This window comes from Oncorhynchus clarkii, chromosome 11 (assembly GCF_045791955.1).
Source record: "Oncorhynchus clarkii lewisi isolate Uvic-CL-2024 chromosome 11, UVic_Ocla_1.0, whole genome shotgun sequence".
Taxonomy (NCBI): domain Eukaryota; kingdom Metazoa; phylum Chordata; class Actinopteri; order Salmoniformes; family Salmonidae; genus Oncorhynchus; species Oncorhynchus clarkii.
Genome location: NC_092157.1, coordinates 17,796,611 through 17,819,873, shown reverse-complemented (window position 1 = coordinate 17,819,873; position 23,263 = coordinate 17,796,611). Strand labels below are relative to the sequence as shown.

The window sequence follows — 23,263 nt, the reverse complement described above, 5'->3', positions numbered from 1 at the left end:
TAACATATTATCATATTAACATATTATGAGTTCGTAACAGCTATTGAAAATATTATAATATTACAATCAATCAATCAAGGTTTCACGTTCAACCTTTTAGTGTGAAGAACAAAATAAAACCACCTTAAGCATGTTTTATAATATTTCAAAATATTTATTTGAAAATACAAAGTTCGTCATCAATATAAACGACAACACTAAAAATTGTGAATTTAGAAAACATGAACACTAAAAGGAGCAAAGTGTGCTTGTGTGTGATGCTGACTTATGTTAGCTCATGCATTTGTTACAAACCACAAGCATGTGACTGTGCTCTTTGCAGACGGGTGTGTTGCACTGAGAACACAAGCAGCTGACTTTTCTATCCTTTGTGCTTGGGCAGAGCTGGCACCTCTTCTGGCCCTGGCTGATCTGAGTGGTGGTGGCTCTCTTTCATCACCCCACATTTTCCATTGCCTCAGTTCTTCTGTGGAGATGGGAGAAACTTCCAGAAGGACAACCATCTCTGCAGCACTCCAACAACCAGGCCTTTATGGTAGAGTGGCCAGACGGAAGCCACTCCTCAGTAAAAGGCACATGACAACCCGCTTGGAGTTTGCCAAAAGGCACCTAAAGGACTCTCAGTCCATGAGAAACAAGAGTCTCTGGTCTGATGAAGATTAAACTCTTTGGATGGAATGCCAAGCGTCATGTCTGGAGGAAAACTGCTCATCCACTGTGACGCAGTCGCTGGGGATGAACCTTCCTCTGCAGGTCGATAGGAAAAGGTCCCACACATACCAGAAGGCTGCCAGGTGGCCTGTTGCCTCTCTGAACCCTCTGGTCCTCTTGTCATCCAGCCTCAGGTAGCGACGGATATCCTCACATCTTCCGACCGACATGGTGGCCCTATACATTGGACTCTGCAGTGGATCCAAAAATAGCTCCCGTGTGGAGACAGCCAACCTTTTCACCATGCCAATAAAGGCCTTTAGTTCCTCTTTGTTGACCTCTCTCCACGCTGTCGCAAAAGGGGCACTCCAATAAGACCCCTTTTTAATGGTTTTCACTCTCATCATCCTCCCCATCTGTGGAATCATCTTGGACAGCTGGACTACCAGGTGCATCCACAACTCCAACTTGACCTACAGGCACATAGTCTGTGTCAATTGAATTGGATACCTAAGATTCTGAGTCAGCGGCACCAATGCCTTCCTCATCCAGCATCTGTAAAACCATTTTCGTTGTATATCTGGCAGCATTCTTATGAGCCTCCTCATGAAACTCCTTTTACTCAATGAGTTAAAAATGAGAAATGAAAAAGGTGATTAATGAACATTAAAAACAAGATATTTAATAAATATTTGATTATTTACTTTGATTTTATTGTTGTAGCAAAAAGAAGGGTCAGTTTGACGAGTGCAACGCAGTGAATTCCATAGGAAACACATAAGGGGAATATTTGACCCACATATGAAAACTTGGGGTAGTGATGCAAAAATAATTTTACTTAAAGAAATAAGAAATTAAAAAACAAAAATAGGATGTTAAAACATTATAGACACATTGTCAATATAGCAAAAACAACATTAGGCCAGGATGTTTTGACCAGCATATCGATCCTAGGGTTAATAATGTTAGAATAAGGCTGTAACATAACAAAATGTGGAAAAAGTCAAGGGGTCTGAATACTTTCCGGAGGTACTTTATATACAGGTGAGGTCGGAAGTTTACATATACCTTAGCCAAATACATTTAAACTCAGTTTTTCACAATTCCTAACATTTAATCCTAGTAAACATTCCCTGTCTTAGGTCAGTTAGGATCACCACTTTATTTTAAGAATGTGAAATGTCAGAATAATAGTAGAGAGAAGGATTTATTTCAGCTTTTATTTCTTTCATCACATTCCCAAGTTTACATACACTCAATTAGTATTTGGTAGCATTGCCTTTAACTTGGGTCAAATGTTTTGGGTAGCCTTCCACAAGCTTCCCAAAATAAGTGGGGTGAATTTTGGCCCATTCCTCCTGACAGAGCTGGTGTAACAGAGTCAGGTGTATAGGCCTCCTAGCTAGCACCCACTTTTTCAGTTCTGCCCACAAATGTTCTATCGGATTGAGGTCAGGGCTTTGTGATGGCCACTCCAATACCTTGGCTTTGTTGTCCTTAGGGCATTTTGCCACAACTTTGGAAGTATGCTTGGGGTCATTGTCCATTTGGAAAAAAAACATTTGCGACCAAGCTTTAACTTCCTGACTGATATTTTGAAATGTTGCTTCAATATATCCACATAATTTTCATGCCTCATGATTCCATCTATTGTGTGAAGTGCACCAGTCCCTCCTGCAGCAAAGCACCCCAACATGATGCTGAGACCCCCATGCTTCACGGTTGGGATGGTGTTCTTCGGCTTGCAAGCCTCCCCCTTTTTCCTCCACACATAACGATGGTCATTATGGCCAAAGAGTTCTATTTTTGTTTCATCAGACCAGAGGACATTTCTCCAAAAAGTATGATCTTTGTCCCCATGTGCAGTTGCAAACTGTAGTCTGGCTTTTTTATGTCGGTTTTGGAGCAGGGGCTTCTTCCTTGCTGAGCAGCATTTCAGGTTATGTCGATATAGGACTCTTTTTTACTGTGGATATAGATACTAATGTAACTGTTTCCTCCAGCATCTTCACAAGGTCCTTTGCTGTTGTTCTGGGATTGATTTGCACTTTTCGCACCAAAGTACGTTCATCTCTAGGAGACAGAACGTGTCTCCTTCCTGAGCGGTATGACGGCTGCGTGGTCCCATGGTGTTTATTCTTGGCTGACTTATTTTGATTTTCCTATGATGTCAAGCTAAGAGGCACTGAGTTTGAAGGTAGGCCTTGAAATACATCCACAGGTACACCTCCAATTGACTCAAATGACGTCAATGAGCCTATCAGAAGCTTCTAAAGCCATGACATTATTTTCTGGAATTTTTCAAGCTGTTTAAAGGCACAGTCAACTTAGTGTATGTAAACTTCTGACCCACTGGATTTGTGATACAGTGAATTCTAAGTCTAATAATCTGTCTGTAAACAATAGTTGGAAAAATGACTTGTGTCATGCATAAAGTAGATGTCCTAACCGACTTGCCAAAACTATAGTTTGTTAATTAACAAAACAAGACATTTGTGGAGTGGTTGAAAACAAGTTTTAATGAATCCAACCTAAGTGTATGTAAACTTCTGACTTCAACTGTACATATATATGTATATCATTTTTTGAACACATATTTAATCCCTTTATTTTAGCAGGCACACACTTCCATGAATTGCTTCAACTGGTACCGGTTACCTTCAGACGAGTCCAGTGACACTTGTGGGGTACGTAGAGCAAATCAGAGAACGTCACCGTGCTCGTGAGAGTCTGTCCATAGAGTGGTCATATTAGTTTCTAGGCCAAACTGTACAAACACTTTCGAGACAAGTTACATTTTCGGGATGCCCGATTGTCTGATAAACGATGCAATGGAAGTAAAATTCCGTTTCTATAATGATTTGTGCATTTCTTATTTTCATAACGCACAGTGTACTTCTGGGACAATAGTTAGTCTATAGCCATAATACGCACCAATAAACCGGTCAGTTAACAATAAAATCCACCTTCATTAAATACCTGCATTCTCTTTCTTCAGTTTGTTCATCTTTATCCTCTGCTGGAGTTTAGACTTAGTGATGCTCTGCTCCACTCTCTGTTACACTACCTTCAGCTCAGTTCTGACCCCTCCACTCTCTGTTCCACTACCTTCAGCTCAGTTCTGACCCCTCCACTCTCTGTTCCACTACCTTCAGCTCAGTTCTGACCCCTCCACTCTCTGTTCCACTACCTTCAGCTCAGTTCTGAACCCTCCACTCTCTCCCTGAGCCCATGTGCCAGACACACAGAACAACAACACCAGCAGAGCTACTGCACCTCTCATTCTCAAATGACAAGTCTTTACAAATAATGCTGTAAAAAATTATGTAAAGAATAAAGTCAAGGATTCTGATCAAGCGAAACACTGCTGTGAGCTGACAAGACAGCAGGTCCTTTAAATCTGACACTGTAAAAGGCTGTGACAGAACTGAACCTTCCATTCAGTTGAAGAATCTATTTATCTACCTATAAAATAATGTTTCATGTTTTCTTAGAAGTGACTGGAACTCAACCAAGACACACATTGAATAGGAATAAACCAGAAGTTAGTGAGCCACTACTCCCATATGTTAGTTGTTCGTTGTATAATGGCTGAATTAGGACACACACTGTGTGTGTGTGTGTGTGTGTCTGTGTCCGTGTATTTGTGCCATGTTTTTTTTAAAGAAAAACATTATGTCAGCTGTCATTTTTGCTGTGTTATATTTGACAGATTAAAGTCCTACTCCAGTCTCCTTTTCAGCTAATTTATCACCTGATTTACTGAACAAAAGGCACATCTCCAAAGGTGGTCCAGGTATCCTCATGACATGGTGTGTGTGTGTGTGGGGGGGGGGGGGCTTTCCTCTTGTTCTCTATTGCGCCTCTATTGTTCCTCAAGCAAGGGGGAGGCCGATGACATCAGAGGGCACCATCAGACCAAATCTTTGAATGGCCTACTCAATTATGTTTGCACTACACACCACTATTTTGCTCAAAACATATTTTTTTACCCCTTAGTCCGTTATCAGCCTAAAAAAAAATCATACTTGCACGTAAAAAAAAGGCAGAAGGTAAAACGTCACAGTAGCTGACTTGTTTTCTCAGTACATAGTAATCAATGGGAAAAGAAGAGTGTCACAGGGTTGATGTTTATCTCAGTACATAGTAATCAATGGGAAAAGATGAGTGTCACAGGGTTGATGTTTATCTCAGTACATAGTAATCAATGGGAAAAGAAGAGTGTCACAGGGTTGATGTTTATCTCAGTACATAGTAATCAATGGGAAAAGAAGAGTGTCACAGGGTTGATGTTTATCTCAGTACATAGTAATCAATGGGAAAAGATGAGTGTCACAGGGTTGATGTTTATCTCAGTACATAGTAATCAATGGGAAAAGATGAGTGTCACAGGGTTGATGTTTATCTCAGTACATAGTAATCAATGGGAAAAGATGAATGTCACAGGGTTGATGTTTATCTCAGTACATAGTAATCAATGGGAAAAGATGAGTGTCACAGGGTTGATGTTTATCTCAGTGTCGCTGGGTTGATGTTTATGTAAATATATTGCACAACCATCACATCGCTGCAGATTTTGCTGTGAAGAGACATAATCACAAGATCATTTGTTTTGTTACTGTCCATATATATAGCTTGTTTTTGGTCGCAGGTTCAGGAAAGGCTGAAGATTTGCAACATTCACCTGGAGCTAACTCTGCAAACCCAGCACTGCAGCTCTGCACCCAGCTCTGCAAACCCAGCACTGCAGCTCTGCAAACCCAGCACTGCAGCTCTGCAAACCCAGCACTGCAGCTCTGCAAACCCAGCACTGCAGCTCTGCACCCAGGTCTGCAAACCCAGCACTGCAGCTCTGCACCCAGCTCTGCAAACCCAGCACTGCAGCTCTGCACCCAGCTCTGCAAACCCAGCACTGCAGCTCTGCACCCAGCTCTGCAAACCCAGCACTGCAGCTCTGCACCCAGCTCTGCAAACCCAGCACTGCAGCTCTGCAAACCCAGCACTGCAGTTCTGCACCCAGCTCTGCAAACCCAGCACTGCAGCTCTGCAAACCCAGCACTGCAGCTCTGCACCCAGGTCTGCAAACCCAGCACTGCAGCTCTGCACCCAGCTCTGCAAACCCAGCACTGCAGCTCTGCACCCAGCTCTGCAAACCCAGCACTGCAGCTCTGCACCCAACTCTGCACCCAGCTCTGCAAAACCAGCATTGCTGGGTGATTTGAAAAGTCATAGTCAATCGATCAATAATATAATAATGGTTTTAGCAAAACTGCTTATCTTTAATTGGCAATCTGTAGAAACTATGAGAATAAAAAGGTTCAGAACTTTTGTGTAACATCACAGCACAGTTAAAAAAATATATGGCAAATAGAAATAAAACATGGATGGTGTTAGATGGGAGGGGTTTAGTGGAGCTGAAGGGTGGGGCTAAAAACAGCAAGATAACTCATGTAAAATATACTGTATCTGTAACATGTATGTAGGTACATAACCTTTATGAAACAGCATAGTTAATAATATATGGCAAATAGAACTTCAGAGATAGATGGGAGGGGTTGATGGTAGGGATAAAAACAAACAAGAGATAACTATTGTAAAATACATTGTGCCCGTAAAATGTATATAGAATATATAAGCTGGAAGTAGAAGCCTAACTGTTGTTGTCCATTAGTTTACTCCAATTATGGGAGGGGTGGTAGGGGTAGGAAAATTATAATAAAAGTAATAATAATACATTACAGTCAATGGGAAAAGATGACTGTCACAGGGTTGACGTTTATCTCATTACATTGGGTTCAATGGGAAAAGATGACTGTCACAGGGTTGACGTTTATCTCATTACATTGGGTTCAATGGGAAAAGATGACTGTCACAGGGTTGACATTTATCTCATTACATTGGGTTCAATGGGAAAAGATGACTGTCACAGGGTTGACGTTTATCTCATTACATTGGGTTCAATGGGAAAAGATGACTGTCACAGGGTTGACATTTATCTCATTACATTGGGTTCAATGGGAAAAGATGACTGTCACAGGGTTGACGTTTATCTCATTACATTGGGTTCAATGGGAAAAGATGACTGTCACAGGGTTGACATTTATCTCATTACATTGGGTTCAATGGGAAAAGATGACTGTCACAGGGTTGACGTTTATCTCATTACATTAGGTTCAATGGGAAAAGATGACTGTCACAGGGTTGACGTTTATCTCATTACATTGGGTTCAATGGGAAAAGATGACTGTCACAGGGTTGACATTTATCTCATTACATTGGGTTCAATGGGAAAAGATGACTGTCACAGGGTTGACATTTATCTCATTACATTGGGTTCAATGGGAAAAGATGACTGTCACAGGGTTGACATTTATCTCATTACATTGGGTTCAATGGGAAAAGATGACTGTCACAGGGTTGACATTTATCTCATTACATTGGGTTCAATGGGAAAAGATGACTGTCACAGGGTTGACATTTATCTCATTACATTGGGTTCAATGGGAAAAGATGACTGTCACAGGGTTGACATTTATCTCATTACATTGGGTTCAATGGGAAAAGATGACTGTCACAGGGTTGACATTTATCTCATTACATTGGGTTCAATGGGAAAAGATGACTGTCACAGGGTTGACATTTGTCAATACATTGCAGTCAATGTGAAAAGATAAGCAACTGAATCTTATGTCAATATATTGCAGTCAATGGGAAAAAAATGAATATCACAGGGTTGATACCTAAGTGAATACATTGCATTCAATGGGGGAAGACTAACATCACAATATGCACGCATAGAGAATGACATCACAGACATGACACTCTCTCTCCCTCCCTTTCTCTCTTCTTCTCACCTCACCTCTCCCTCCTTCCTTCTAATTAATTATCTCCCTCCTTTCTCTCCCACCTCCACCTCTCTCCATTTTCCCACCTCCACAGACAGGATATTGATGCATAGATACGCCTCAAGGGTATTGGCACATAAATCAATATACCCCATTCAAGGTAAAAAAAAAGCTGGTGATAGAACTGCAATGGGTAAATTGGTGAAAGACAGACAGGCAGAAAGGGATGTGGACATGAAGTTAGGGTTAGGGTTATGGCTAGGGCTAGGGTTAGGATTGAGCCAAGATGTGGAGATGTAGCGAGGGTTAGGGTAGAAGCTGGGTTTAGGGTTAGGCTGGGATGTGGACATTGTTAGGAATTTTATAAATAAATGACTAAACAATATCCTAATTTTAAATAGAACTGTAACTAAGTAAACTATACCCTGTTTTACAATATCTGATTAATAATGTTAGTTCATAAAGAAGGGATTATGTGGCATGAACAAGGAGTAATTAAACATAATGAACACCATTCCAACTAGTCTGGGGAGGAATGGGTTGTGGGTGAAGTAAGCAGATAGGGTCGTTAACCTATGGTTGAACCGACGAAACTTAGCTCTGGGGTGTTTTAGATAAGGCAGTGAGTGCATTCCTAGGTTTTCTGTTAACTAGAACTGTCAGCTAAGTGGTGATCGATAATGGTGAGGGGTCAAGAGTTAATTCAGTTATGTTGTGTGTCCTGTGTGTGTGCTAGTGGGTCAGAATGAACTTTTAAACTTGATCTGTCTTGGTCGGGAGGAGGAGATTCATTCACCAATGACGTCGTATTTTGTATATAAACTGTTGTTCGTGGTTAGGTGGCAGCGCGCTCCGAGACTAAATACTATTATCCATTATTGATAAGACTGGTCTCTGTCTATTTCATGCAAATAAGAATCTTACAAATTCTCATAACATAGACTAAGTTAATTAAATTAATGAAAACATATTGGAAATAATGAAATTACGTTAACAGACGTTAAATAGACAGTGATATTAAGTTTCCTGCAATTAAAGGAAGGGACTTAATTGGGGGTTGTAGCGATGGTTTAGAAGGGTTAAAAAGGTTTAATCTTCCCAAATGTGAGTCGATATTTGTGACTGGGGGACCCGGCCTAACAACATTTGAAGTCAATCAATCCAAAAGCATTTTTGACCTCCGTGTCTGTCTAACTGCTTGCCTGCCTGCCTGCCTGTCTGTCTGTGTCTGCCTGCCTGTCTGTCTGTCTAACTGCTTGCCTGCCTGCCTGTCTGTCTGTGTCTGCCTGCCTGTCTGTCTGTCTGTCTGTCTGTCTAACTGCTTGCCTGCCTGTCTGTCTGTGTCTGCCTGCCTGCCTGCCTGTCTGTCTGTCTAACTGCTTGCCTGCCTGCCTGTCTGTCTGTGTCTGCCTGCCTGTCTGTCTGTCTGTATGTCTGTCTGTCTAACTGCTTGCCTGCCTGTCTGTCTGTGTCTGCCTGCCTGCCTGTCTGCCTGTCTAACTGCTTGCCTGCCTGCCTGTCTGTCTGTGTCTGCCTGCCTGTCTGTCTGTCTGTATGTCTGTCTGTCTGTCTGCTTGCCTGCCTGTCTGTCTGTGTCTGCCTGCCTGCCTGTCTGTCTGTCTAACTGCTTGCCTGCCTGCCCGTCTGTCTGTGTCTGCCTGTCTGTCTGTCTAACTGCTTGCCTGCCTGCCTGTCTGTCTGTCTAACTGCTTGCCTGCCTGCCTGCCTGCTTGCCTGCCTGCCTGCCTGTCTGTCTGTCTGTCTGTGTCTGCCTGCCTGCCTGCCTGCCTGCCTGCCTGTCTGTCTGTATGTCTGTCTGTCTGTCTGTCTAACTGCTTGCCTGCCTGCCTGTCTGTCTGTGTCTGCCTGTCTGTCTGTCTAACTGCTTGCCTGCCTGCCTGTCTGTGTCTGCCTGCCTGTCTGTCTGTCTGTCTAACTGCTTGCCTGCCTGCCTGTCTGTCTGTCTGCCTGCCTGTCTGTCTGGCAAGCAGGCAGGCAGGTAGACACAGTCTGTCTGTCTGTCTGTCTGTCTGTCTGCCTGCCTGCCTGTGTCTGCCTGTCTGTCTGTCTTCCTTCCTTCCTTTCTGTCTGCCTGTCTGACAGGGGGACCGTCATGACATGGCATTATACATTTGAATTCAATCGACACAAAAGCATTTTTGACCTCCAATGGACACTGAAAAATAGAGGTAGGGTTGTAGAGAATCGAAGGACCATGAATATAATAAGAACACTTAAGTGTTTGCTTAAGGCTGGTAGCAACCACTACAGAATGTACGGTCAGAACAGGGATAAGGCGGATGTCCACATTTGCACACATCTGACCACTCATGGTTCAGATAAGTGAGAATCATGTCCAGTGAGAACTGACATTAACTATAGCCTAAGAAAACTTAGGCTATAGTATTGCTATTATATGAATGACAAGGCTGCATAAACTAGCACAAGAGCAAGGGCTATACACTACAGCAGGCATAAGGCCTAGTCACATGGCAATAGACTTAACAGCTCCACATAATGACACAGATCGCTTGGCACTTACGTTTAGATGCAAGCACAATTAAACATCAGACATACAGGGATTCGGTCCACAGGAGGGAAAACTCCAGCAGGAAGGCAAACTGTGGAAGTGGGCATCAGGATGGGGAAAGCACGTTTCTGACCACACAGCGTGCTGGTGTCATAGGCTAACTGAAACAGAAGTTTCGGGAATCAAGTTAGAATGAGATGTGGTGATAAGTATTTGGCGTGACCTTGACCAATAAGACACTAACAAAAGTGTGGGTCATCTGAATGGGAGACTAAGCTGCCCGACTAGAACTAACCAGAAGGGATGGCTAGAATCAGCTGACTGAAGCTGGCCATTTTAACAGACACAATGGTCTTCCAGTTCTAGAAACTAAGAGCTTGTTATGTATTCTGAAGAGGATATTGGTCACTTTCTTATGCCTTCCAGATATAGGACATACACTTTTTTGCCATTCATGAACGTGTTATTCAATGTGTTTCTACGGACTATAGTAGTAAGGCCAAATTCAATATTTGACCAAATAGCGAACGGCTTACACTCTTAACAATTAAGTTAGTGTAAGGGCTCTATTGAAAGCAGATCCGCTATAGCCAACAGCCACATAGCGCTGTCAACTATACCCCTGCACATTGACTCGGTACTGGTAGTCCTTGTATATAAGCCCCATTATTGTTATATATCGTGTTGCTAGTTTATATTTCAATTTCTTACTTTTTAACTTTGCATTGTTGGAAAGGGCTCGTAAGTAAGCATTTCAGAGTTTACATGTTGTATTCTGCGCATGTGACAAATAAAAAGTGTATTATTTTTGTATTTGAAGTGGCTCTTAGAATTGTACCTAAAGCGGACATTGTCATTGGCTGTATAGAGTCGCATTTAAAATCCCATGCAGCCTTGTTTATTAAAAGGTTTGAACACTGGAATGTGAGATGTAATCTACATCTTGATTAGGCTGATAGAAATCCTCATTATTTTGTTTAAGGATTATCAATTTGAACGTCATTATTTCCATATAACATACATTTTCTCATTCTTAACTTCTAACGAGAGTGGAACGATGTGGCTTCGTGACAATGAAGCAGCTGCTCACAGATTTGATCTGGCAGCACCAAAACATCAGAGCTGGAGGTGTCGGCTTTCACCGGTTAATGCTTTATCTGACTGAATCTAGGCCTAACTCATAAGCACCAAATATGATGTATAGTTCCCCTCATGTGGGTGTAAAAAGTGTAACAAACCGACTAACATCCTAATGACTGAAGTATTTGGTAAAAAATGTATACGCTTGTAGAAGGTGTAGTAATCATGACTTGTTCTGAGTGGTTGTAGTTCATAACGTTATCGTCACTCATGGCAAAAGATCAATGACACAAAATAAATCTGTCTGGCTTTTATAATGCTTATTTATTGATCAGAGAGGAACATTTGTGTGTGTGGGGGGGTTAACCCTAGAACTGTGTACATCAGAACGTGTTAATCAGAACATTACGGTATGTAATCTTAAAAGAGCATGAAGCTACTGAAGATGTGAAGTTTATTATCAGTATTATCAGAGAGTTCCTGCTCTGAGGGGGGAGTCATGTTCACATCCATCAGCTCTGGAACCACTCCATTAGACACAGACACCGACACTACACCAACATTGTTTACATAGTTGCACAGAACTCTCGCTCTCTCTTTGGAAAGGGTTCTACATGGAACCCAAAAGGGGTTCTTCGAAGGGTTATCCTATGGGGATAGCCAAAGAACCCCTTTTGGTTCTAGATAGCACTTTTCAAATCAAATCATTTCTGGGTAACAAAGTCACCCATAATAATTACATGACCTTTATTCTCTTTCTTCAGTTCATTAATCTTGCACCATTGCTGCAGTTCAGGCGTAGTGACACTCCGTGTCTCTCAGCTCTTTCAGCTCAGATCTGACCCCTCCACTCTCTCCCTGAGTTAATGCCCCAGACAGACAGAACAGCAACACCAGCAGAGCTACTGCACCTCTCATTCTCAAACGGCACATTCTCACAAATAATGTAGTCTGTTGTCTGATGTCAAATCTGAAATAAAGTCAAGGATTCTGATCAAGCGAAACACTACTGTGAGCTGACAAGACAGCAGGTCCTTTAAATCTGACACTGTAAAAGGCTGTGACAGAACTGAACCTTCCATTCAGTGTCTCTTTATCTACCAATAATACAATGTGTAACATTTCCTTTGAAGTGACTGGAACTCAACCAAGACACACATTGTATAGGAATAAACCAGTCGTTAGTGAGCCACTACTCCAATATACCAGCTGTTAGTTTTGTTGTATTATGAGTCTCACACACAAACATGCAATCTCATTACTACGCCCATGTGTCAGCTGTTGTTTTTGATGTGTAATGGGTATATTATGGGTCAGCTGTTATGTTTGATGTGTAATGGGTATATTATGTGTCAGCTGTTATGTTTGATGTGTAATGGGTATATTATGTGTCAGCTGTTATGTTTGATGTGTAATGGTATATTATGTGTCAGCTGTTATGTTTGATGTGTAATGGGTATATTATGTGTCAGCTGTTATGTGTGTTGTGTAATGGGTATATTATGTGTCAGCTGTTATGTTTGATGTGTAATGGTATATTATGTGTCAGCTGTTATGTTTGATGTGTAATGGGTATATTATGTGTCAGCTGTTATGTTTGATGTGTAATGGGTATATTATGGGTCAGCTGTTATGTTTGATGTGTAATGGGTATATTATGTGTCAGCTGTTATGTTTGATGTGTAATGGGTATATTATGTGTCAGCTGTTATGTTTGATGTGTAATGGGTATATTATGGGTCAGCTGTTATGTTTGATGTGTAATGGGTATATTATGGGTCAGCTGTTATGTTTGATGTGTAATGGGTATATTATGGGTCAGCTGTTATGTTTGATGTGTAATGGGTATATTATGGGTCAGCTGTTATGTTTGATGTGTAATGGGTATATTATGGGTCAGCTGTTATGTTTGATGTGTAATGGGTATATTATGGGTCAGCTGTTATGTTTGATGTGTAATGGGTATATTATGGGTCAGCTGTTATGTTTGATGTGTAATGGGTATATTATGTGTCAGCTGTTATGTGTGTTGTGTAATGGGTATATTATGGGTCAGCTGTTATGTTTGATGTGTAATGGTATATTATGGGTCAGCTGTTATGTTTGATGTGTAATGGGTATATTATGTGTCAGCTGTTATGTGTGTTGTGTAATGGGTATATTATGTGTCAGCTGTTATGTGTGTTGTGTAATGGGTATATTATGTGTCAGCTGTTATGTTTGATGTGTAATGGTATATTATGGGTCAGCTGTTATGTTTGATGTGTAATGGTATATTATGGGTCAGCTGTTGTTTTTGTTGTGTAATGGGTATATTATGGGTCAGCTGTTGTTTTTGTTGTGTAATGGGTATATTATGGGTCAGCTGTTGTTTTATGGGTAGAAAGTCAAATACATGTGGTGCCATGAAATCTGATGGAGTCTTTACTACAACTATTTAACAATTATATGACAGGCAAAGGAGCACTCACTGTCACAGATGACTGATGAATTGATGATTGCAGCCGTTTATGTATTAGTTCAAAACAACTGACTTTACCTTCTGTCACTTAGAAAGTTTTTACTCTCTCACACACACGCATGTACACACGCATAATAGCATGATGATAGCGGGGTGAACAGGCAGTAGCTCGGGTAGTTGTTGTCCTTGATTATCTTTTTGGCCTTCCTGTGACATCAGGTGCTGTAGGTGTCCTGGAGGGCAGGTAGTTTGCCCCCGGTGATGCGTTGTACAGACCGCACTACCCTCTGGAGAGCCTTGCGGTTGAGGTTCGGTGCAGTTGCCGTAACAGGCAGCCCGACAGGATGCTCTCGATTGTGCATCTGTAAAAGTTTGTGAGGGTTTTCGGTGACAAGCTAAATTTCTTCAGCCTCCTGAGGCTGTCTGTGTGGGTGGACCATTTCAGTTTGTCAGTGATGTGTACGCCGAGGAACTTAAAACTTTCCACCTTCTACACTACTGTCCCATCGATATAGATAGGGGGGTGCTCCCTCTGCTGTTTCCTGAAGTCATCTCCTTTGTTTTGTTGACGTTGAGTGAGGTTGTTTTCCTGACACCACACTCTGAGGGCCCTCACCTCCTACCTGTAGACTGTCTCGTCATTGTTGGTAATCAAGCCTACCACTGTAGTGTCATCTGCAAACTTGATGATTGAGTTGGAGGCGTGCATGGCCACGCAGTTATGGGTGAACAGGGAGTACAGGAGAGGGCTGAGAACGCACCCTTGTGGGGCCCCAGTGTTGAGGATCAGAGGGTTGGAGATGTTGTTTCCTACCTTCATCACCTCGGGGCGCCCCGTCAGAAAGTCTAGGACCCAGTTGCACAGGGCGGGGTCGAGACCCAGGGTCTCAAGCTTAATGATGAGTTGAGGTTACTATGGTGTTGAATGCTGAGCTGTAGTCAATGAACAGCATTCTTACATAGGTATTCCTCTTGTCCAGATGGGATAGGGCATTGTGCAGTGTGATAGCGTTTGCATTGTCTGTAGATCTATTGGGGCTGTAAGAAAATTGGAGTGGGTCTAAGATATCAGGTAAGGTGGAGGTGATACGACCCTTGACTGGTCTCTCAAAGCACTTCATGACGACAGAAGTGAGTGCTACGGTGCGAAAATAATTTTGTTCAGTCACCTTAGCTTTCTTGGGAACAGGAACAATGGTGGCCATCTTGAAGCATGTGGGGACAGCAGACTGGGATAGGGATTGATTGAATATGTCCGTAAACACACCAGCCAGCTGGTCTGCGCATGCTCTGATGACGCGGCTAGGGATGCCAGCAGTCTTGCGAGGGTGAACACGTTTAAATGTTTTACTCACGTCGGCCACCGAGAAGGAGAGCCCACAGTATTTGGTAGCGGGTTGTGTCGGTGGCACTGTATTGTGCTCAAAGCACGCAAAGAAGTTGTTTAATTTGTGAATTTTTCCTAGGATTAAATGTCAGGAATTGTGAAAAACGGAGTTTAAATGTATGTAAACTTCTGACTTCAACTGTACATGGGACTACTACAAATCCTTGCAAGCTCCTGCATGTCATCTCTAGTTAACATCTGTTCTGTCATCTAGCTAGCTACATTGATCCAAAACAAAATATATATTGAACATTTTAATTTACTGTTCCATATTTTATTTAACTAATATTGTTTTATGTTTTATTTATTTATTTATGTTTGGTATTGTGACTTGTACAGAATACTATCCTGGTAGCAGTCAGATGTTTATAATATGCCAAGAATACTAGGCAATTATTTTTTGCAAAGAATCTATATACCTACACTGCCGTTCAAAAGGATTTGGTCACTTAGAAATGTCCTTGTTTTAAAAGAAAAGCACATTTTTTGTCCATTAAAATAACATTAAATTGATCAGAAATGCAGTGTAGTCATGGTTAATGTTGCAAATTACTATTGTAGCTGGAAACGGCTCATTTTGAATGGAATATCTACATAGGCGTACATAGGCCCATTATTAGCAACCATCACTCCTGTGTTCCAATGGCACGTTGTGTTAGCTAATCCAAGTTAGTCACCCATCAACAGCTAGTCACCCATCAATCATGTCAAACCCCTCACTTCAAACAATTGTTTTAAAGAAATCCAAATAGCATATATATTATATCAAAAAACATCTGAATTTAAGTAAACATTAAATAACTTGTTAAGCAATGCCACAAACCTGGGCCATCGATGAGCACCATATGTACTATCATTACTATCTGAGAGCACACAGATTCTTCTGCTTTTCTATTTTAGGAATTAGACCAGCACAAATAACATAATGTAAAACAGCATATTGGGATTTTGGTGGGTGGAGATACGAATTCAAAAACCGGATGCACAAGGTAGGTTTTACATAAAATATCTAGGTCAACTCCAGCAGAATGAGAAACACACTTAAACAGACTCAGTAAGCAGCACATTTACCACTGCTTTCCCTCTGAACCCCGTAACAAGCAGGATGACAGCATTACACAGGTGAAAAAAAGGTTGCAGAAACAGTACAAGAACACCTGGCCCTAGTTCCACCATATAAGTGAGCTAGCTAGTTAACTAGCAAGTTGGTTTATAAAGGCCAAAGAAAGGCCAAAGAAAGCTAAACATGTTTTTATGAACTTCTCATGCATTTAAATGACTAGACAAATATACAGCTAATGTTGCTATCTAGAGAGGCTTATGTCAAATATTTTTTACAACTAAACCAAGATAGCCCACAGCCAGTTCTTTCCAATGGGAACAAATGAGTCATAGCAGGAAGAACAAGCAAGGAGGTGGGCAGAGCCAAGCACATACTAGTGAGGTCCTATTAGCGCATTCTAGCATATTTCCGTTAGGGAACGCTTCTTCTGTGAAGTGTGCATGTGGCAATAACTCAATTCGCCTTCACACTCCTAAACAACTCGATTTTTAAAACCTTTTGCAAAGGGTGAAGTCTACAAAACTTTGTCCACTTTGTTCAAAACATATTCTAGTTTTGGGAACAGAAAACTCTATTGAGATCAAATGTGTCATTGATGAGAAAATGTGCAGAATGTCGGCTAAAATCCATCTCGTTCCATCTTCTCCCACTGCCTGCCATATTTGGTAGCGAGTGGAAACACCAAGCGGACACTTCACATTTATACATCTGGTGTAATATGTCTCATTGTTCTATTTGTACTAATGTTGCTAATTAGCTAACCATGTGCTACCTAGCTAGCTATTTGTATTTAAAACTTGCCCAAGACAGTTCACAGAATTTCCCATTTAAAACAACTTTAGGCAATTTATTAATTACTGAATTTAGCTAACATTAGATAATTTATCCAGATATTCTTACCTTTGCCTTGCTTCGGCAGTCTCGTCCAGATCATCTTGGCCCTGTAGGGATGTGAAGCTTCAGACAGGCATTTGTAGTTATGTATGATAGCCACATTAGCAGCCAATCAGGGTAAGCCTACATGAAACACAGCCTCTATTTGAAGTGTTTCTAAAATCTATAATGCATAAAATGAATAGTGGAAAAACGATTGGAAACATTTCCATGTTTGACCGTAGGTTTAATGGGTATTATGACTCATACTGTGAGGCTCAATAGACGGGATGGTTGTTTAGCAACAAAAAAGATGTGTGCGCAACCACCGGGGAAAACAGATGAGTTTGGCTTAGATTGTTGACAATTATGTAAGCTATTTTTCATCTCCAATGTTTATTGAACATAAATACATTTGCACACTGACCACTTGTTGTCTCTCAAATACATCGTTAGTTGTTGGTTAGCTAGCAGGCGATTGAGAATCAGTCCAGCCAGGAATCATGTATTGGTTCATTTTCATAATGGTGTTATTCCTCCAATGGAATGCCAGAAGTTTGATGGATAATGGGCAAGAGTTCAACAAGTTTCTTAAGGAGTTACCAGCCAAACCTGATGTGATTTGTCTCCAGGAGACATGGGTTAAACCTACTCTAGATTTTGTAATACAAGGTTTTGTTGCAGTCCGTAGAGGTAGGGTGGCAGGGGGTGCTACCTTTATAAAAGTGGTGGATCTCATATAGGAATGTGGGAGAGGGAGTTGAACAGGAGCATGTCGTGGAAGAGGTGTGGTTGGGAGGGGGAAATATGGTAATAGTGAACTTTTACGACCTGTGTAAGAGACTAGAGTTGATGGGAGTGTAGAAGGTCAAGATAGGAGATGGGTAATGTGGTGTGGGGATTTTAATGCTCACAGTACACTCTGGGGAGGGTTACAGACTGATGTAAATGTAAGTGTTGGAGGAAATATTGGATGAGAAAGGGCTTGTGAGGCTTAATGACGGCTGGGGAATCAGGATTGACCCAGTAACTGGAAATGAATCTGCTCTGGATCTTACTCTGATCTCAAGTTGAATGGCAGGCAGATGTAGTTGGAAGGTTTAGTAGAAATCTACAGGGAGTAGTGATCACTATCCCATCATGTGTACTGTAGGATTGAGGGTGGAGAGATGGGTTGAAGAGATGGATGTTTGGGAAAGCGGAGTATGTTTCAGGAGTTGACTGAACAGGAGCTGTCTCAGGTTGATCTCAGTTCAGATATAGAAAGAGTAAGTGATGGAGTAAGAGGAGCAATAGTAGGGGCTGCAAGGCAGGTGATTCCTACAGTATGGGTACAAGGGGGAGAAGGAACAAGGCAGACGATTCCTATGGGTACAGGGCAGGGATCATCAACTAGATTCAGTCGTGGGACGTTTTTTTTCTTGAGAGGATGGTCAGGGGACCGAAACATAATTAAAATGAATTTATAGACTAAAAATGTACCGCAAGAAGCCCAAACAGATATATTTGACGAAAGCATAATCATTTCAAACCTTGCTTAAATTTGTATATGATCACATACAGTATTTCTTGCTAATTTGCGTCGTAATACTTTGGAACAGATTTCCACAAATAAAATCAATTGGAGCTGAATTGTTGATGTTTTTACAGTCTGTTATGTCCAACAACTTTGTTCTGCTTAGAAAACGTGGGGGGCACCCTCTCCTTCATATCATCTGAGATCCCCACGGATTGGAAAGCTGCCGCGGTCATCCCCCTCTTCAAAGAGGGAGACACCCTGGACCCAAACTGTTACAGATCTATATCCATCCTACCCTGCCTATCTAAGGTCTTTGAAAGCCAAGTCAACAAACCATCTCGAATCCCACCGTACCTTCTCTGCTGTGCAATCCGGTTTCCGAGCCGGTCACGGGTGCACCTCAGCCACGCTCAAGGTACTAAACGATATCATAACCGCCATCGATAAAAGACAGTACTGTGCAGCCGTCTTCATCGACCTGGCTTTCGACTCTGTCAATCACCATATTCTTATCGGCAGACTCAGTAGCCTCGGTTTTTCTAATAACGGCCTTGCCTGGTTCACCAACTACTTTGCAAACAGAGTTCAGTGTGTCAAATCGGAGGGCATGTTGTCCGGTCCTCTGGCAGTCTCTATGGGGGTACCACAGGGTTCAATTCTCAGGCCGACTCTTTTCTCTGTATATATCAATGATGTTGATCATGCTGCGGGCGATTCCCCCGATCCACCTCTACACAGACGACACCATTCTGTATACTTCTGTCCCTTCCTTGGACACTGTGCTATCTAACCTCCAAATGAGCTTCAATGCCATTCAACACTCCTTTCGTGGCCTCCAACTGCTCTTAAACGCTAGTAAAACCAAATGCATGCTTTTCAACTGTTCGCTGCCTGCACCCGCACGCCCGACTAGCATCACCACACTGGATGGTTCCGACCTAGAATATGTGGACATCTATAAGTACCTAGGTGTCTGGCTAGACTGCAAACTCTCCTTCCAGACTCATATGAAACATCTCCAATCCAAAATCAAATCTAGAGTTGGCGTTCTATTTCGCAACAAAGCCTCCTTCACTCACGCCGCCAAACTTACCCTAGTAAAACTAACTATCCTACCGATCCTCGACTTCGGCGATGTCATCTACAAAATAGCTTCCAATACTCAGCAAACTGGATGCAGTTTATCACAGTGCCATCCGTTTTGTTACTAAAGCACCTTATACCACCCACCACTGCGACCTGTATGCTCTAGTCGGCTGGCCCTCGCTACATATTCGTCGCCAGACCCACTGGCTCCAGGTCATCTACAAGTCTATGCTAGGTAAAGCTCCGCCTTATCTCAGTTCACTGGTCACAATGGCAACACCCACCCGTAGCACGCGCTCCAGCAGGTGTATCTCACTGATCATCCCTAAAGCCAAAACCTCATTTGGCCGCCTTTCCTTCCAGTTCTCTGCTGCCTGTGACTGGAACGAATTGCAAAAATAGCTGAAGTTGGAGACTTTTATCTCCCTCACCAACTTTAAACATCTGCTATCTGAGCAGCTAACCGATCGCTGCAGCTGTACATAGTCAATCGGTATATAGCCCACCCAATTTACCTACCTCATCCCCATACTGTTTTTATTTTATTTACTTTTCTGCTCTTTTGCACACCAGTATCTCTACCTGCACATGTTAATCTGATCATTTATCACTTCAGTGTTAATCTGCTAAATTGTAATTATTCACTCCTATGGCCTATTTATTGCCTAGCTCCTCATGCCTTCTGCACACAATGTATATAGATTCTTTTTTTTCCTACTATGTTATTGACTTGTTTACTCCATGTGTAACTCTGTGTTGTTGTCTGTTCACACTGCTATGCTTTATCTTGGCCAGGTCGCAGTTGCAAATGAGAACTTGTTCTCAACCAGCCTACCTGGTTAAATAAAGGTTAAAAAAAATAAAAAAAGGAATAATGCAGTTCTATGGTCGACTGAAGAGTGCAGAGAACCAGTGCCGTGTAGGAACAGGGCTTTCAGAATGGTGAAAAAGTCCCATAATTACCGGCGCCTGATACAGTATAAACAACCACAAGTAGTAAGAAGGACCATTAGGTCAGCTAAGAGCCGGTACTGTTCTGTGGAAACAGACGGAAACAGACCAGACCACTCCTGTGGGAGAGGTATGGGGGATGATTAAGAGGATTGGGGTCAGACAAGATAGGATCTCCCTGTGCTGAAAAGTGGCATGACTGTGAGAGATATGGAGAAGGCAGAGATGTTAGCCCAGGCATTTGTGAAGGTGCACAGCTCAAATAATGTGACATTAGGGTGTCAGAAGAGAACATCCGGGTGTCCTGGATCAGAGAGATGGTAGGGGATGCATTTAATGCCCCTTTTACGTTGGCTGAGATGAAGAGAGCATTAGATAAAGTTGAGGTAACATTTTTTTATACTAGGCAAATCAGTTAAGAACAAATTCTTATTTACAATGACAGCTTACCCCGGCCAAACCCGGACGACGCTGGGCCAATTGTACGCCGCCCGAATATCTCCTGGGAAGGATGAGATGTGTTACAGCATGATGGCTCATCTCAGTGACACTGCAATGGGGAAAGTATTGGGTCTTTACAATAAGGTGGGGGAGGAAGAGAAACTGCCTGGAAGTGTGATGCCGATATGGAAACCTGGGAAAGACCCTACTAGCCCTTCATGCTATAGGCCGATAGCGTTAACATCTGATGTATGTAACCTTATGGAAAGGATGATAACGGAAAGGCTGACTTACTTTCTGGAGAGTAGAGGACTAATGTCACTAGCTCAAACTGGGTTCAAGAAAGGCAGGGGAACGATGAATCCTGTACTGTGCCTTGAGTCAGTCATACGGAAGGCACAGGAAATTAAGGAGGTGATGGTAGCCTTTTTCTTCAATGTAGAGATGGCCTATGATATGATGTGGAAGGCAGGCCTACTTATCAAGCTGAATATCATGGGGGTTGGAGGAAGGGCTTTTAACTGGATAAAGGATTTTATTTTTGGGCAATCCATACAAGTGATGGTGGGGAGCTCTATGTCAGAAAGATATGAAGTAGATAATGGTACCCCCCAGGGAAGTGTCATTAGTCCTTTACTGTTCTCCATTATGATTGACGATATATTCTGCCAGGTGAGACCTGATATTGGGCGGTCATTGTTTGCGGATGACGGGGCACTGTGAAAGAGACAGAAATATTCCCCATACAGCCAGGAGAGTTCAAAAAGTGATCAGTAAATTTGAGTCCCTCAGGTGGGGCTTCATGTCTCAGTTGAGAAAACAGACTGTTTTGTTTTTAGAAAAAAGGTTGGGGAGGATGCTGTATGGAAGGAATCTGGAGAGGGAGGGAGTGTTTGGTTCCTGGAGTTCTGGTTTGACACTCGAATGACGGGTGGACCATATTAGTGTCAGAGTAGTTGTCAAAAGAAAGAAAATATTGAATGTGATGCGTTTTTTGTCTGGAATGGAGTGTGGGGTAGATAGAATGCCGTTGAAAATGCTAACTTTTGTTATTGACCAAATACCTATTTTCCACCATAATTATGCAAATGTATTAAAAAAACAAAAACAGAAATACCTTATTTACATGTATTTAGACCCTTTGCTATGAGACTCAAATGTATTCTTGAAAAGTTTTTACAACTTGATAGGAGTCCACCTGTGGTAAATTCAACTGATTGGACATATCTATAATGTTTATATAAGGTCCCACAGTTGACAGTGCATGTCAGAGCAAAAACCAAGCCATGAGGTCAAAGGAATTGTCCGTCGAGCTCCTAGACAGGATTGTGTCGAGACACAGATCTGGGGAAGGGTACTAAAAATGTCTGCAGCACTGAAGGTCCCCAAGAACACAGTGACCTCCATCATTCTTAAATGGAAGAAGTTTGGAACCACAAAGACTCTTCATAGAGCTGACCACTAATCCAAACTGAGCAATCAGGGGGAAAGGGCCTTGGTCATGGAGGTGACCAAGAACCCGATGGTCACTCTGACAGAGCTTCTCCTAGCTCTGTGGAGATAGTGAAGTGAAGACAGAGGATATGAGTGGAATATTGTAACATCTAAGAATGGAGCTAAAAGGCCAAAAGTTGTTCATCAAGATAAAAGCACTTCACATAGTACGAGGAAAAAAACAATCACTTCACCCGACTCCAACGTGCACCACCCACCTGAGTGATGCCCAGCGACCATTTTTATGCCGCAATGCGCACCACCCATCAGGTGAGGAGTGATATGCCAATTAGAAATGAGGGGGATGATTAATGCCTCATTTGTTGTTGGAGTGTGATTCATGAACAAGGATGTTTTTGGGGGAAACCTGTTTGCAATCACAAAGATGGAAGGAAGCCTTGGGAGATGTGGAGTCAGACAGAGTGACCAGGAGTGTTGATTTCATGTGTCAAAAGAACAAAAGGTGAAAGCACCGTGCAAATCATTGAAGCATGAAGTGGAAAGCTATGATTATCGGAATATTGCACCGATAAAAGGTGTCATATCAGGTGTCTCTGTGGATATTGAGGCTTCATGGTTTAAAAATGAACATGCCAGGAATATTTGATTTACGCCACTTAAATCACACTGTGAATGGACTGAAGGAGGAAATTCTTTCTGTATTATTGATGTTTGACGAAGAATTTCTCCCGACCCATGTAAAGCTGGGATAGATGAGAAGCACGCGGCAGCAGAGCGGATAACGGCTGGCTAGCCAAAGGGACTTGGTATTCTGGAGACGGACCTTCCCAGCAGGATCGTCTGGCAGATGGTTGGAAATGTCAGCGAGTAGTGCGGACAAAGTGGAGGAAATGGAGAAAAGGTTGGAGAAGCAACAGCTGG

General features: G+C 42.2%; 1 protein-coding gene across 4 annotated transcripts in view; it reads right to left on the bottom strand.

Annotated features, from left to right (window-relative positions):
• The window catches only part of LOC139420313 (thiamin pyrophosphokinase 1), a 106,938-nt gene that overhangs the window by 11,560 nt on the left and 72,115 nt on the right, over positions 1-23,263 (bottom strand). The window contains exon 10 of one of the 4 annotated variants that reach the window (XM_071170266.1): positions 16,918-16,958. The exons of 2 other annotated variants lie outside the window; for them this stretch is intronic. In XM_071170266.1, the coding sequence (XP_071026367.1) occupies positions 16,948-16,958 (11 nt within the window). In that variant the 3' untranslated portion in view covers positions 16,918-16,947. Of the gene's footprint in view, positions 1-435; positions 1,125-16,917; positions 16,959-23,263 lie in introns of those variants that run through there. One more of the 4 variants, XM_071170262.1, reaches the window with a different exon arrangement.